The sequence below is a fragment of the Notechis scutatus genome, chromosome 2 (assembly GCF_049901735.1).
Source record: "Notechis scutatus isolate UNSWTSFEM ecotype Mainland chromosome 2, rNotScu1.2, whole genome shotgun sequence".
NCBI lineage: Eukaryota > Metazoa > Chordata > Lepidosauria > Squamata > Elapidae > Notechis > Notechis scutatus.
The window spans coordinates 222,573,515-222,590,987 of NC_142010.1; the positions used below are offsets into that span (position 1 = coordinate 222,573,515).

Sequence of the window (17,473 nt, forward strand, 5' to 3'; positions counted from 1 at the left end):
CTTTTTGTACTTTTTTCCCAAAGGTGGGTAGATATCATGGAAAAAGCTGCACATCCTATTCATCAGGTAATATGGTTTCTAAAATATTAAATTTATTGTTTGATATAGAGGTTAGTGGAAACTGGAACCTCAGGGCAGATATGAAGGGATGCTGGGGCGGGGTCATTCACTTTTAAAGATGTTAGGCTCACTGTTTGAATTAAAATCCCAATTTCCAACTTACAGGAACAACTCTAAGAGCCAGGTAACAACTGGCTACAATTCCGGCTGTTGAATGCCAGATCACTCTAATAAAGCTGTCCTCATATATGATTTGATAATGGATGAGAGAGCTGACCTGGCTTGTATCATTGAAACCTGGGTAGGTCAAGACAGGGGTTTCCCCTCTCAGAGATGTGGCTACTTTGGTTTTATGTTGGCCCCTCAGAGGATCTGCCCTGTAGATAATCAAGTAAGAGACTATCTGAAGAAGACTGTTGCTGTTGTACTATCCTCCCTGCTGCACAGTATCTTCCCTGCCTGAGCTTCTGGTTCCATTGCTGGATTGGTGATTGAAAGCCTTGCAATACTTGGAAATTTCAATTTGCTGCCCAGTGATATTGAGTCTGGAGTAGCTTAGTTGGTCGTGATTTCCATGGCAACTATGGACCCAAGCATACTGAACATTACACACTGAAGCTAATTTTTGTTTTGGGGCAGTTTACATCAGGGGTCCCCAACCACCGGTCCGTGGACCGGCACCGGTCCGCGAACAAGTCCTACCGGGCCGCTGGTTGCTGGGCGCCGCCATCTTTTTTGATGAAAAGGGCTTCGGTGAGCTTTTCCGGGTAGAAAGCCATTTCTACCCGGAAAAGCTCACCGAGCGCTGAGCGCGCCATCTTTTTGATGAAAAAGTGCTTCCGTGAGGTCACCGGAAGCACTTTTTCATCAAAAAGATAGCAGCGCCAGCTGATGCCGGACCGGTCGCGGCGCCAGCTGATGCCGGTACCGGGCGCGGCATAAAAAGGTTGGGGATCACTGGTTTACATGATCTAGGTTTGGCAAACATAATCATCAATCCATTGTCAAGGTCAGATCACTTTTTGATTGATTTTTGGCTCATTGGTGCCACCCACCCACTGCAAGATGTAAAGTTCTGATACAATAGGGTTCTAAAAAGACTTTGAGCTTTTCCATGAGAGTCTGGTGGACTGTTAGGCTGAGATGGCATCCTGAAATGAGTATGTTGATGGGGCCTTAGATCAGATTGCCCCTACATAGCCCCTCTCCCTGTGCCAATATTGGGATACATCTTGATTTTCTGAGGAACTCCAGGAAATGAAGCATATAAAGAAATGCCTGGATCACTATTGAATGAAGACTAAGAATGAATCCAACCAAGCATGAGTAAGGATGCCAATTAGAGTTTACACTGTAGTTATAAAGATGTTAAAATGTTCTCATTTCTCCATCCTTATTGTATTTGCTAGTGCCTGCCTGGCAGACTGTTATAACAACCCAGTTGCTGATGAGGAAAGACAAGCCATAGTATCATCTCTAGGACTCTTATGAGGAATATTCTTGATATTTTACAAATAAACTTGCTCAGATCTGCTCAGTATTGGAATCCAACTGGTCAGTTCCAGTTGAAGTATTTGAGCAAAAGCCTTGTGAAGTTATCCGGAGTGAGTTTTATTCTGAGTTCCTGAGGAAATGGACCGAGTTCTTCCATCTGTTACCTTGACACATGTGTTGTTAGATCAAGCCCTATTGGATGGTCACCTGGGAAGTGACCTGTAATTTAGTTTATAGAAAGGTGTCAGCTTTTTTGAGTGAGGAAGTGGTGCCATTGGCTTTGAAGAAGTTCTAGTCCACATTCTCTTCAAAAACCCAGACCTAAGATTTGAAGGAAGTAGGATCTGTGATGGAGATGGGATGATTCATGTATCCTCATGTCCCTTGATTTTTTTGCAGCTTTCATTATCATTAACCATTATATTCTTTTCGATCAGCATCTTGGAGTGAGGGTGAGAGGCATTGTTTTACTGTGGTTCTCTTCCATTCTTTGGTTTCAATTAGTGTTAATTAGTAGGGAGAGATTCTGCATGACTCCTCATCTATGAGATCCTCAGGGTTTGACATTTTCACCAATTCACTCTGTGAGTGTGTATATGCATGTACTATGTAGAAACACACACACACACACACACACACACAAGCTGCCCAAAGGTATCTGAAGAGGGATGACCAGTAAATGCAATAAAAAATAAACTTCTGGAATTAATGGCCTTATTAATGGACTTGTTTTTTTCTTCCTAATGTTTTCCAACATATGCAGGGTCCCTCCTCCTTTTAAAAAAATAATAATTGAGTATTGATCCATTGGTTGCAACACGAATTGACTGACCAGCTTGTTTTTGAAACCTGAAGTTGTGGGCTAAGAAAGTGATTGTCTCATAGTAAACCTGAGGTTTTCTGGCCTAAGGCAGGACTAGAACTCAGTCTCCTGGGTTCTAGCTCAGTAACTTAACCATTATATTAAATTTGCTCAAAGCCTTTTATCCATTCTTGTTTCATACAGTAATCACATAAATGTGCCAATAAAAACTATGCTTTTTCTCAGAAGTGGCTTACCACTTATTTCCTGTCTGGAATAATACTAATAATAAAAAAGGAGATGATAACAAAAATACAAAAAGCTGCAAATAGAAATAGAACAACTGTGGTAGAACAAAGCAAAGGTGGTACCAATAGTAATAAATGCCTTGGGTGCAATCTCAACACAACAGGATTTGAACCATTTGAACACCATCAGCATTAACAAAATCACCACCAATAAATTGCAAAAGGCAGCTTTACTCAGAACAACTTACATCCTGCAATGATATTTGTAACACCATCAAACATCAACAGCTGCATAGTCCAGATCCTTGGGAAGAACTGAAAGGTGGATAAAAATGCCAAATCTAATCTGAACATCTGGCTGTACAACAAACCATAATAATATAAATGTTTATGAGTATTTCAGCTCAGGCTTGAAACGAGTCAGTAAAACAAAGCTCATCCTTGACAGTGAGAAATAACAGCAACTGGATGTTCAATCATATCAATGTGTCCATGACAGAGCTGCCCCTTAGAAACTTCTCAAACTTCTGTGACATTTTAAAGATCATGAAACTTATGTGCAATAAAATTTCATGCATTCAAGCTGCTTTATCAGCTGCAATCTACAGGAACTTATGATAAATGATTTCCCCCCCCAAGAAACTTAAATGTCATGAAATTCATTTATAAGCAAGCTCCAGAGTGAATGTTGATGCCTAAAAATAGTTTCTGAGGTTACATTTCAACTGCCTCATTTAAAGGTCCTATTTAGGAAGCACATTGAATAATTATCATTGAATTAAGAAGTAGCTTCATTTCACTACTTAAGAAAAATTTCTACTACCATTAGATATATTTCTCAATAAGTGTTTCTTGATGTCATGAAATGGTCACTTACTGTAAATATAATGATGTTTAAAAATTGAATGCACTAGACATTCTTATAATAGAAGGACACAAATTGGATATGACAGATGTTTAGCCCTAAAAATGAAAGGTATTTGTTGCATACTGAACAAATAATTGATTAGTCCGCTTTTAAAAACATGTAGAGATGTTTGCATGTCAGTAGTTTTGGTACAAGTGGGTAAAATTGACTTATTTTCTAATGTTAACAACAGAACCATGTGTGGGAAGATGTCACCATGCACAATACAAGCCTTCCGCCGCTTGCTATCAAAAACCCAGAGTGCTTGGGGCTCCTCCACCAGCTAGACAAAACCAAGAATATATGGGTTCAACATTATTGCATTTTGAAAGATGGCTGTTTATATTTTTATGCTAGCATACGTTCTACACATGCTGTTGGTAGGTGGCTCTGCCTTTCTGTTTTGCATTCTTTTTTCCCTTTAGAGAAATAGCATTTTTTCCATGAGTTACATAAAATAGTTTATAATATCTTGTAATATTGTATAAATGGTAATATTATAATTCTGTTATATAAACTTCCATAACCTTTTGAATTATGCTAGAAAAAGCAATGATCTTCTCCCACTAATTTATTTTATATCCTTCTTAAAATATGTAAGGTAGTTATATAACATACATATTTAGAAATCAGTATAGCAAGTGGGACAGTTGATTGCATCTTCCATATGCTAAATGTGTGAGGACAGTCTTCTATTTAGCCTTCTGTGTATAATAGAGCCGAAAAAAGATTCTGGTGAAACATAGAGAAATGTAGATGTGTAGATGGTGGCAATAACCACATGACTTAGAACATACGTATATTATTGCACATTTTATCTTATTTCTCTCTTTGGTTATTTTTTTCTCTGTTGTATTTTAGTTTGTTTTATATTGGGAATATAATATTGTAGTGTTGTTCTTTCACTGTGGTTAATTTCAGTCAGTTTTTGGCAGAAAGTAGCAGTCAGAGCCAAGAGCCCTGATTTGTGGGATCCTTCAGAACTATGGCATGCTTTGGAAGAAGAATAGAAGAAGAATGGAATTCTTTATTGGCCAAGTGTGATTGGACACACAAGGAATTTGGGTCCCATCTATTACACAAATCATCTCATGGGCTCCAAGAAGGCCATTATCTCTGCTGTCATAATTGTTACTTTGTTGTTCTAACTTTTTTTTTAAAAAAAAATTTGTTGGTTTTTAAGACAAACATAGACAAACAAAACATAAAAACATCAAGCCATCTTCCATATATATACATACAGTGTGTCGGTTGGTTTACAAATTGTTTTGTGCTTCCATTTCATAATCTTCAATTACAATTACATTGTATATATTCTCATATTTTCAATCAAATATTAAATACATTAATATCATTGTTAATCAATCATTTGACTATACTTTTATTCATTCATGTTTTACGAAATAATCCATATTTTACTTAATTTGTTTTATGAGTTCATATTATCATCTCAAATCTATCCTACAATCATTCTGTAGATATAATAAGAAAAGAATACATCTTTATATATTTATTATTTTCTAAGAATCTACATATTTCATTACCATGTTTTATTATCTAACCATTGATAGAATAGATCCCAAATTTTATAAAATTGTTTATCATCTTGTTCTCTGATTTCAAATGTCAATCTACTCATTTCAGCACATTCCAATATTTTCTTAATTATTTCCTCCTGTAATGGTATTTTCTCATTTTTCCAATTTTTAGCAAATACAATCCTAGCCACTGTTAATACAGTTACAATAAGGTATTTCGATTCTTTACTATATATTTCAGGTAAAATTCCCAATAAAAATATCTCTGGTTTCAAGTCTGTATGCTTTTTTGTCATTTTTTCCAACCACGTGTGGATTTTAGTCCAATATTTTTTGGCATCCACACAAGTCCACCACATATGGTAATATGAGCCAGGTATCTGATGACATTTCCAACATTTTCCAGATTTGTTCTTGAACATTCTTGCTATTTTTGTCAGGGGAAAATGCCACCTGTAAAACATCTTATACAAATTTTCTTTATATGCTGTTGACATTGTCATTTTATAATTTTGAGACCACAATTTTTGCCATTTCTCTAGATCAATCCCATATCCAAAATTCTTCCCCCAAGCAATCATAGTTTCTTTAACTTGTTCTTCTTCCAGTTTAATTTCTAATAAATATCCATACAATTTTTTAATCACCTTTTCATCAGTATTTGTCAAAATCTTACCTAAATCAGTCAATTTATCATAGAAACCTTCTGTTTTAGAATCTTTATCATACCTAGAATGTATTTGCGCATATGAAAACCAATTCATCTTTATACCTTGTTCCTCTAATTTTTGCATAGATTTAAGTTCACCCTTTTCATTCAATATTTCACCATATCTAACTGTTTGCTCCTTTTTATATATTATAGGATAAGAAAATGCTTCAATAGTCGATAGCCAGACTGGAATTTTCAAATAACATTGCCTTTTAGTCTTCTCCCAGTTTAACCACAGAGACTCCCGTATATAATGTCTTCTAAAATGCCCCTGTGTTTTAGTTCCTTTATACCATAGAAAAGCATGCCACCCCAAACAGATCATGTCCTTCTAGTGTCAACAATCTAGTATTTCTTAATGTTATCCATTCCTTAACCCACATCAAATTTGTAGCTTGGTAATACAACTCCCAATTAGGCAAACCAAATCCTCCTCTTATTCTAGCATCTTGCAAAAGTTTTAACTTTATTCTCGCTTTCTTACCTTGCCATATATATTTCAGCACAATTTTATTTAAATCTTCAAAATAATCTTTTCCAAGCCTAACTGAAATTGTTTGGAACAAATATAAAATTCTGGGTAGTATATTCATCCTGACTGTTGATATTCTCCCTATTAATGACAGTTGTAAATTTTCCCATTTTGCCAAATCTAGCGCTATCTGCTGTTTAAGTTTGATATAATTATTCTCTTTTAATGTACTACATCTTGCTGTCAAATATATCCCCAAGTACTTGATCTTATTCGTGACCTGAATTTTTAATACATCCGCCAGTTCTTCCTTTCGTCTTGATAGCATATTCTTTGTCAAGATCTTTGTTTTATCTTTATTTATTTTCAAACCAGCCACCTTTCCATATACCTCTATATTTTCTATCAATTTTGATGCTGTTTCTAGTGGGTCTTCTAAAATGAAAACCAGATCATCTTGAATGCTTGCAACTTAAATTCTTCCTTTTTAATTTTCATCCCTTTTATATCCTTTTCTTCTCTAATATTTCTGTTTAACACTTCCAAGGTTAACACAAACATCAAAGGTGATAGTGGGCACCCTTGTCTTGTTCCTTTTCTTATATCAATAGAGTCCTTCAGTTCTCCCTCTATCATTACCTTTGCCGTTTGGTTCTGATATATAGCTTCTATTGCTTGAATAAATTTTTTACCAAAGCCCATCTGTTCCAGCTGTAATAACATGAATCGTCAATTCACATTATCAAATGCCTTCTGTGCATCTAAAAATATCAAAGCCATTTGTTTTTCAGGGTGTGCCTTGTAGTATTCCAAAGTGTCCAAGATTACTCTCATATTGTCTTTAATTTGTCTCTTTGGCAAAATCCATTTTTGATCAGGATGGATAAAATTGTTTAAGTATTTTTTAAGTCTTTCTGCCAATATTGAAGCAAAAATTTTATAATCTGCATTTAGTAACGAAATAGGTCTATAGTTCTTGATTTGTAATGGATCGGCCTCCTCTTTTGGGACAAGTGTAATATAAGCTTCTGACCATGATTTGGGTATCTTCTGTAACATAACTTCATTCATAACTTCTAGCAATGGAAGGTTCAACGATTCTTGTAGTGTTTTATAAAATTCTGCTGGGAGTCCATCTGGGCCTGGTGCCTTTCCACTGTTTTGCTTCTTAAGTGCTTCAGTTAACTCCATCATTGTTATATTGCTTTCTAACATTGTTTCAATCTCTTTAGGTATCTGGGGTAGATTAGCATTCTGTAAGTACTGTTTAACTCTTTCCTCATCAATATTCTCTTGTGTGTATAGTTTCCCATAATAGTCTCGTATAATTTCCTTCTTCTCTTTACTACCATAGCAAACTTGGCCTTGGTCATCTATTAATTGCAATATTTTTCTTAATTCTTTCTCCTTTCTCAATTTATATGCTAACCATCTACCTAGTTTATTTGCATCTTAAAAATAGTTCTGTTTCGCACCTCTGATTTTCTGTGCTAGTTCTTCTTTTTCCATTAGTCCCATTTTATGTTTAATTATATCCATTTTTAACTTAATGTCCTTTTTCTGTGGCATTTTCTGTAGCTCTTTTTCAAGTCCTTTATACTCATCCTCTAATGCCTTAGAGACTAGTCTTTTCATGGTATTTCTTTTCCTTGTATAGTCTATTATCAAGCCTCTGGTATATGCCTTCATTGTATCCCATACGTTCTGCATTGATGTATCTTCTTTTTTGTTTTCTCTACAGAAGAAAGCCAGTTCTTTCTCCATCCACTGTATGGAGTTTTTTTCCTTTAATATAGTATTATTTAACGTCCATCTAGATCTTCTTTTTTGTCCTTTCCATTTAATTGTCATTGGATTGTGATCTGCCCAAGTACTTCATCTTTTCATCAGTTTTTCCTGTTCTTTGTTCAATGTTCTCTGTTCTCTTTTCAATATTCTTTGTTCTTATTTGTATATTTTCAATTCTTTGCATAGTCATCTGCAGTGACTTTCTGTTCTTTTCTTGCTGTAATAACCAATTGTGAAATAACCAATTATAATTCCAAGTAAAACTAGTGGGAAAAAAATTGAAGCCAAATAATAACCAATAATAATAACAATAATAAAATTTCTTCAGGTTCTTGTATACCTTAATCCAATCAATTGGTTAGATAGCAGTAAAAACTCAAAAATGGAAGAAAAGACCATAAACACACACAAAAAAGAAAAAATTGTTAAATCCTGAAAAAGGCAGAAAAGTAAAAAATAAAAAACTAAAGAAGAGAAAAGAAAAGTTCTTCAGGTTCTTCAACACCAATCCAATTAAAAGGTCTCAGGTATAAAAGGATGCATAAGAAAATAAAGAAAGCCACAAAAATAAAAAAAACAATATGGAAGGTAAATAGAAAAAAAATACAAGGGAGGGAGAGAGAAAAAAGAAAAGAGACTACTCCCTTAAAAAGAAAAAAAAAGGAAGGAAATCATTAATACTAAAGCTTTTCCTTTAAAATAAAATCCAAAGGTAAAAATTAGACTTCAAAAGACAAAAAGAAAGACAAAAACAAGTTCCAAAAGGCCAAAGATCCAAATAGCTATTACAAAAAGTAAGCTAGTAAGGAGGGGGTTTATTAAAGTAAGAAATAACCCAGCTTAAAAAAAGTAAAAAGAGCACACTGCACCTTGTTTGGTTATCCAAGGCTTTTGTTAAAGTTTATAACTCTCTTCTCCAGAGTCTTATCACCTTTTTTTTCTATAAACTTCAACACCAGACTCCAGCTATTGATAGAAACCCAGAAGAGCACCTGCAATAATACTCTCCCATGCTCTTCCCTCTATCTTATCAAACAGGCAATGTCCTTGAAAAGAAGTCTCAGTTCTTTCTCAGCTTTGTCTGGTCAAGAAAAAAAAAGAGGTAGAATATTTCCAAGCCTCTAGTTGGCAGTGCTACAAAGTTTCTTCTGCTTTCCCTTTCCCCCTCCTTTTCCAAACAAGATATAATAAAAATTAATTAAAAATGGAAAAAGATATTTAAAAAGATGACTATAAGGGAGTCTCTAGCCTAAAATATTATAAAGTCAAAAAGGAGAGAAATAATAGGTGGAAGAAGAAGAAAAAAACAGTCCAGTTTCAAGATATAAAATCATGTGTAAAAAATCCAGCAATGAGAAGAAAAAAAAATTACTTTGACATTCCTGTTTAAAATTGCCGCTTAATCACTTCTGTCAAAACTTTTACAGATTCTTTCTTTTCCTTAGGGTGTCCTTTCAAATCTTAAAGTAAAGAAAAAAATTCTCACCAAACCGGCACACTTTCTCTTTCCGTTCTCTTTCGTTTCGGAGCTGTCCCAACTTCAGCAGCTTTAATGGCTGCCTCTTTGCCACTGACAAAAAGAGTTTCTTCTGAATCTACCAGGGACTTTGTAGTGTCCCTGGGATCGACAGGCTGCGCTCTTTACATTCACCATCTCTTCGGGACGGTTTAGATCTGTTTGGACCGTCCAGGAGCAAAGATATCGTCAGCAATCTCAGACCTCCAAGATCGCATGCCGTATCGTTGCCAGCTTGTTTTAACTTTTATAAGCTGACCAGAGATTCATGGCTGAGTGACTAGCCAGAGAAATTAAATATTTAAATAAATAAAAATAATTAAATTAAGTTTAAGCTAGTCATGTTTATAAACCCATTTTATAATTTTTTTCCAGATTTTTCTTTCATAATCTCCTCAAAGCCCAGGTTCATATGTTCATTTTCCTCACATTGATGAAACAGTCTCTTGAGATAGAGGAACTCCTATTTCCATGGTAGAGTGGACTCTTGAGACAGGATAATTCTGTTTTAAAATACTAAAATTTAAAATTGCTGAATTCTGCAACTATCTGTATTTTATGAAGTAATTGTCTGCAAGTCAGCATGAAACTCTCATTCAAGAGTGCTTTCACAGATTGGTTTTCAGGCTTTTCATAGCCCAAATATAATAGCCTTTCCCATCACATCTTTTGGAGTTTTTCCAGTATTCTTTGCCATTTATTTACCATCTCCCCCACTTCCCCCAGGGGGCATTTACTTGCAGGGCTACACCGTGAGTGAACAAACCCTTGGTTCCAGAAGATCTGTGATTGAAGTACAGCCACCTTCAGAAGAGTTTACTACTTTCTACTTATGTGCCGAAAGTGTCAAGGAAAACCAAAGGTAAATCATTTCATCTTTTTTCCAACTATACGCCCCACCCACACCCACCCCCGGTATATTTCTGCTTGCCTGTTTATACTTCACTGTAGGTGCAGGAAAAAAAATTACACGGAAGTTCAACAGGATTTGAAAACATTGCCTGGACAATTAAGAATTTTCTTTTATTTATATAAGGATTGGCCCAAGGTCACTCAGCTTATGCCTAAGGTAGAAGTAGAACCCACAATCTTCCTGGTTCCAATCTGGTGCCTTGACTCCTAAACCAAATTGGCTCTCAAAGTATGAATACTATTACTCTATCTCTCTTACAAATATGGAGGCAAGGATAAATAATGGAAAAGCCTAGTTATTTAAAAGGAAGCTCTAATTGTTTTGCAATAAAAATATGAATATTGATACTTATACGAAAATAAATAATGTTGGTCTTTAAAAAAAAAAATTGTAGTTTTCATGGGCTGCAACTCACTTCATCAAATAGAAGCATTATCCACAACTGACAGATTTTATGTATTTATATGAAAGAGGTTTTAAATATCTTTCTCTATATATAAACTTACATGTGTATAAACAAATATTAGGAGTACCCTTCATGTACTCTTAATGCAATGCAAATAAGTATCTTATGTAATATCCAATTGCAAATAAATTCAGCAAGTTACTGTATGCAAAAGCACTAATTGAGTTACCATTATCCATGTACCTTAATCTAATATTTAACATTGAAAAATCAAGTAGAAGCACTAAGAGAGTGCAATCTGCTGACAAAATGTAATTTAATAGTTTCACAGCACAGTCTTCCTTCAAAGTTCTGCCTGGGTAAATGGTAACCTTGGACCAAGTCCAAGAACAAATGAAGAAATGTAAGCTCTTTGTGGCGGACAAAACAAAAATGCCTTTCAAATATTAAGTAGTCTAGGATACATTCATAGAAATGCTAGGAGATCTGCAAATGATTAGATTCGTTTTTCAAAACAAAGATCCTACAAGATATTAAAGATTAATAAACTGATTATGAACTAAGTTTTCCTGGAGAAATTCTTAAGCCAGGCTGGACAACCTTAGATCTAAGTGACAATGTGACCCCAAATTTCTTTTTCTCTTATATATACTCAGAAAGGACAGAAAGGACAGAAGTACACTATGTCCTGTTTGAATCAGAGTCATGAAAACTTAGCCAAACTATAACAAAACCAAGCCCACTTTGTAATATTCCTCTGTTCACTGCACCCCAAAACATTATTTTGCCCCTTTATGCTTTCATAGATTATCCTGCATAGAGTAGACTTGGTATTTTATTTATTTTATTTATTTTGATTTGTCAATCGCTTACAAGATAATAGGTATAAGTAAAAACATAGTTATGAATACATGAAATGGGTACATATAAGAAAAAGAAAAGAAACAATAGGACAGGGATGGTAGGCACGTTGGTGCGCTTATGCATGCCCCCTACAGACCTCTTAGGAAAGGGGTGAGGTCAATAGTAGACAGTCTAAGGTTAAAGTTTTTGGGGTTTGGGGAAGAAACTACAGAGTCAGGCAGAGTATTCCAGACATTGACCACTCTGTTGCTGAAGTCGTATTTCCTGCAATCAAGTTTCGTGCGGTTAACCTTGAGTTTGTATCTATTGTGTGCTCTTGTGTTGTTATGGTTGAAGCTGAAGTTCATTGACAGGTAGGACATTGCAATGTATGATTTTATATACCGTGTTTCTCACATAATAAGGCCGGGCCTTATTTTTTGAGCCCGAAAAACGGCTAGGCCGTCTTTTCGGGGGTAACTTAATTTTCCCCCCTTTCATCCTCATCTAGAGCGCCCGCGGGCAGCCTCGCCACCAGCTGCTCCTAAGGGCGATCATGGCGAAGCGCAGAGAGCTCCCTACTCCCACCAAACACCTTTGCTGCAGACCCAAGACCTTTGGCACCTGCCTCTGTTGCTTTCCCTTCTGCCCATTCCGCTGCCGTTTGGAGTGCCGTTGGAGCTGCTGCCGCCGTTTGGAGCTGCCTCTGCCGCTTGGAGCTGCCTCTGCCGTTTGGAGCCGCCGCCGCCGTTGAAGCTGCCGCTTCGCGTTTGGAGCACTACCGCTGTTTGAAGCACCACCGCCACTCCAAACACGGAAGCGGCAGCTCCAAACGTGACGGCGGCACTCCAAACGGCGGTGGCGGCTCCAAGCGGCAAAGGCAGCTCCAAACACGGAAGCGGAGCCACCGCCGCCATTTGGAGCTGCCGCCGCTGTTTGGAGTACCATTGGAGCTGCCTCTGCCGTTTGGAGCTGCTGCCGTCGTTTGGAGCCACCGCCGCCGTTTGAAGCTGCCGCTTCGGCGTTTGGAGCACTACCGCTGTTTGGAGCACCACCGCCACTCCAAACACGGCGGCAGCTCCAAACACGGAAGCAGCAGCTCCAAACGTGACGGCGGCACTCCAAACGGCGCCGGCAGCTCCAAACGGCGCCGGCAGCTCCAAACACGGAAGCGGAGCCACCGCCGCCGTTGGAGCTGCCGCCGTCACGTTTGGAGCTGCTGCTTCCGTGTTTGGAGCTGCTGCCGTGTTTGGAGTGGCGGTGGTGCTCCAAACAGCGGTAGTGCTCCAAACGCGAAGCGGCAGCTTCAAACGGCAGAGGCAGCTCCAAACGGCAGAGGCAGCTCCAATGGTACTCCAAACAGCGGCGGCAGCTCCAAACGGCGGCGGTGGCTCCGCTTCGTGTTTGGAGCTGCCTCTGCCGTTGAGCCGCCGGCGCCGTTTGGAGTGCCGCCGTCACGTTTGGAGCTGCTGCTTCCGTGTTTGAGCTGCCGCCGTGTTTGGAGTGGCGGTGGTGCTCCAAACAGCGGTAGTGCTCCAAACGCGGAAGCGGCAGCTTCAAACAGCGGCGGCGGCTCCAAACGGCGGCGGCAGCTCCAAACGGCAGAGGCAGCTCCAAACGGCGGCGGCGGCTCCAAATGGCAGAGGCAGCTCCAAATGGCGGCGGCGGCTCCAAACGGCAGAGGCAGCTCCAAGGGCACTCCAAATGGCGGTGGTAGCTCCAACGGCACTCCAAATGGCAAGTCCCCCCACCCTTCCCCCTATTTTGCATGTTTTAAACTAGGCCTAAATTTGGGGGAGGGGCTTAATTTGATTTTATGCCTAGAAAACATGCTGGGTCTTCCTATTGGTGGAGGCCGTATTGTTGGAGAAACACGGTACCATACTTAGATCAGACCGAAGACGGCGTAATTCAAGGTTTTCTAGATCTAGAATTTCAAGTCTGGTGGCATAAGGTATTCTACAACGAGTAGAGGAGTGGAGAACTCTTCTTGTGAAATATTTCTGGACTTTCTCAACTGTGCTAATATCAGATATGTAATGTGGGTTCCAGACTGATGAGCTGTATTCGAGTATTGGTCTAGCAAATGTTTTGTATGCTCTAGTTAGTAGTGTGATATTACCAGAGAAAAAGCTACATAGGATTAGGTTAACAACTCTTAATGCTTTTTTGGCTATGTAGTTACAGTGGGCTCTAGCACTTAGATCATTAGAGATGAGGATTCCAAGGTCCTTTACAGAGCTTGGATCATCAACAAGATCTTGACTATTCAGCTTGTATTTTATTTTCTGATTTTTTTTGCCAATATGAAAGACAGAGCATTTATTTGTTGAGATTTGAAGTTGCCATTTGTTTGACCATTCTGATACATAGTCAATATCTTTTTGAAGGGTAGCAGTATTGTCTGTGTTATTGAACAGCTTTACATCATCAGCAAAAAGAACGCAGTTGCTCTTAATATGATCACAGAGGTCATTTATGTAGAGTATGAAGAGAGTTGGTCGTAGAACACTGCCTTGGGGGACATCACTATTGACAGGTACAGAATTTGATAGGACATTCCCAATTTTGACCATTTGTTGTCTGTTTGCCAGGAATGCTTCTATCCATTTATGCAGTTGTCCAGAGATACCATAAGATTTTAGTTTTAGGAGTAGTTTGTCGTGTACCACTGAATCAAAGGCTTTACAGAAGTCTATGTAGATTGCGTCTATTGCTTTGCCCTGATCGAATTGTGTAGTCCATATGTTTTTGCAGTGTAAGAGTTGCAGATTACAGGATAGTTTTTTCCTGAAACCAAATTGTTTATTGGAGAGTAGGATGTTTGTCTCTAAGTGGAGGATAATGGATTGGTTAATAATTGATTCCATGACTTTACAGGTGACACAGCATAAGGAGATTGGTCTGTAATTTTCAACTAGGCTGGGGAAATTGGCAACGTGACCAGATTTGTTTTTCCACCAGAGTGATCTCTTTTTGGATTGAAGTTTCCTTATTGTTATGGGTAATCTGTTTTTTTGTTTTTGTTTTGGGAGTTGTTGTTGGTACATATAGTTTGATGACTCTTTTGACTTCAAGTACAAATATGTTGTAATGGTCTTCAACAGTATTGCATCCAGTGAATAGAGATTGCCAATCAAGGGATGAGAGATTGTCTATAAGATCATAGTTGCCTTTTTTGAAGTTATAATTGGGGATTACGTCATTGTGATCTTTTGTGTGGGCATATGTTGAGACAAAAGTCAATCATATTGTGGTCACTGCTGGAAAAGGGTTCTTTAGTTTGTATTCTGTAAATTAAATTCAAACTATTGCAGAAGATGAGATCGAGGTAGTTGTTTAGTCTAGTGTTGTTGGTTACTAGTTGTTCCAGTCCCAGATTTGTAACAGCATTGTAGAAGGTTGCGTGTATGGGTTCAGTTGTACATTCATTTAGGGTCCAGTCAATATGAGGTAGATTGAAGTCATCAAGAAAGATAAAAGCATGTGGGCAGGATGCTGCCCATGTTAGTAGTGTATTTAGCTTGTTTACATGTTCGATGTCATATCCCTCCCCAAGTGTTAGATTTCAGTTCCCTTGAATCAATGCTAGTAGACGTTTACTAGGGATTTTGGAGTGATTGTGATAGCAAAAGCTGGCATAATAAACCTAATGATATATTAGTATTTAAAAGGGATGTGTGTCTCATAATATAGATAGCTATACCCTTGAGAAGTCTTTCACACAGTCAACTGAATCCAGCTTTAACCATATTTACTTGGCATAGACCCAATTAAAATAATTTACATATTGTGGATTTAAATGGGTTTATACTAAGCTTGACTTAATCTGGATTCAACCCATCAACTCAGATGATTTTTTTTAAAAGTATTTAGTCAAGTGAATAATCATTTAAGCAAGCTAAGGTAGAGCCAGATCTGTGAAAGAGCAGGATGATTTTTTTCATCTCTTGCCTCAAATATATTAATGCTTATATATTTTCAAGGTAAGGCAGATATCTGCAGTAAGTAAAAATATTGCAACCTGTGCAATCTTTGCAAAGGTTAGCTACTTTCTGTAAACTGATCCAAAGAATGAAGTGTTGTGGTAACAAATGGATATGACGCATTTTGAAATTCTAGGTCAAGAATTCCAATCTTAGCAACTTCAAATGTATGGACTCCAGCTCCCAGAATTCCTGGCTGGGGAATTGAAGTCCACACATATTAAAGTTGCCAAGATTGTGAACTTCTGTTCTTGATGATACAGGTTTTTTTTTTAAAAGGTATGTTTGAGATCTCATTTACTATGTTGTAATTACGTGTGTTTTAATTTGCAGTTAGATAAAAGTCCATGCATTTAATTATCAGCTTTGGCTTGTCCTTTTTTCCAGGTGGATCAGTGCCTTGCAAGCTTCAGTCAGTAAATGGCTCCCTTGGAACAAAGTCCCAGAAGACTTCATGCATTGACTGCTATAAGACAAAGGTCTCCAAACTTGGCAACTTTAAGACTTGTAGACTTTAACTTCCAGAATTCCTCAGCCAGCTATGCTGGCTGAAGAATTCTGGAAGTCCACAAAGTCTTAAAGTTGCCAAGTTTGGGGACCCTTGCTATAAGAAGTACAACGTGAAAGGAAAACTGAGGCTTCTGTACAACTACTGGCACAGGCTTTTGTTATGAATTTTCAGAACATGAACGCAGCTGCTGGCATAAATTTTTGATTGTGTCCTGGTATCCCATGAGTAACAAATCCTCTATTCATTTTTTTGTGTTTTTTTTTTTTTTGAAGTATAATGAATTAAAGACTCGGATGTTCCTTTATTTATTTCAGCATCTTCTCTTTCATTATTTGAGACAATCCACTGAGTGTCTGTATCATTCGTATACAACTTGTTATACTCTGGTTTTCACAGTTAAGAACGTAATTCTCTGAGGAGGCTTGCTAGTTTCTCCTTGGAGGAGTTGTCATTTCCTTTTAGGGAGATTAAAATGAAATTTTCCTGAATAATATTGCTCATTTCCACTAGCCCCCTAGAGTTTTTAGTGTGTTCATGGGACAATAGTTGTTATAAATAGCAGCATATAATTTTGTGCTCATGCAGTGCTGCTGACTTAATTATAGGTATCTCTTGTTACTTGTAACATCTGATGTTTCTCACAGTAGTGGGATGGTATGCTCTCTTCACAGTTTCCTCCAAATTCTGATGAAATCATAAAGGATAGTTTTAATGTTTGGGGATGTATCCAAGGGTTGCTTGAGTAGAAGATAGCTCAATTGTCAGTTCTTTCTTTCAGCCCCTATCTTCTCCAGGCTGTAACATGAGAAAAAAGCGGGATCTTCTGTGACTTTTCACCCCTTCTGTTTTTTTTAAAATAAATTTATTAAAAATTTTAATTACATTAGTAAAAGATACTACAAACTAAAAGTTTTAAAAAACCAATATATAACATTTTTCCATTCCAGATATCAAAAGGTCAAAAGAGAACCACATCAAATAAAATATGTCCCATTGTAATGAACATTCCGTATCTCAACTCCTAATTATAAGCAAATCTACATTTAGAAGGCATAGGTAGTTCCAATATTCTAGTATGAACATTAAAATTTAACATGACAAAGAAGGATAATTTCTCCTTTAAAAAGAACAAGCTTACAAAAATTCTTCAGCTTAAAGGACAGATATAAAGCCAATTTAAATGTTATCAGATTAGGATTCATAAAGTAACTATAGGGGGAAAAACCATGTTAACTGAAAACAGATCTAATACAGAGTATTTTTCCAGTCCAGATGTC

The 17,473-nt window shown here is 37.4% G+C and overlaps 1 protein-coding gene across 3 annotated transcripts in view; it reads left to right on the forward strand.

Annotated features, from left to right (window-relative positions):
• LOC113414213 (uncharacterized) overlaps positions 1 to 16,504 on the forward strand; it is a 62,681-nt gene extending 46,177 nt beyond the window's left edge. The window contains exons 9-12 of one of the 3 annotated variants that reach the window (XM_087958120.1): positions 24 to 66; positions 3,705 to 3,891; positions 10,264 to 10,399; positions 16,073 to 16,504. In XM_087958120.1, coding sequence (XP_087814246.1) covers positions 24 to 66; positions 3,705 to 3,891; positions 10,264 to 10,399; positions 16,073 to 16,148 — 442 coding nt within the window. In that variant the 3' untranslated portion in view covers positions 16,149 to 16,504. Of the gene's footprint in view, positions 1 to 23; positions 67 to 1,953; positions 2,007 to 3,704; positions 3,892 to 10,263; positions 10,400 to 16,072 lie in introns of those variants that run through there. The other 2 variants (XM_087958121.1, XM_087958122.1) reach the window with 2 other exon arrangements.
• Positions 16,505 to 17,473: the final 969 nt, after the last annotated feature.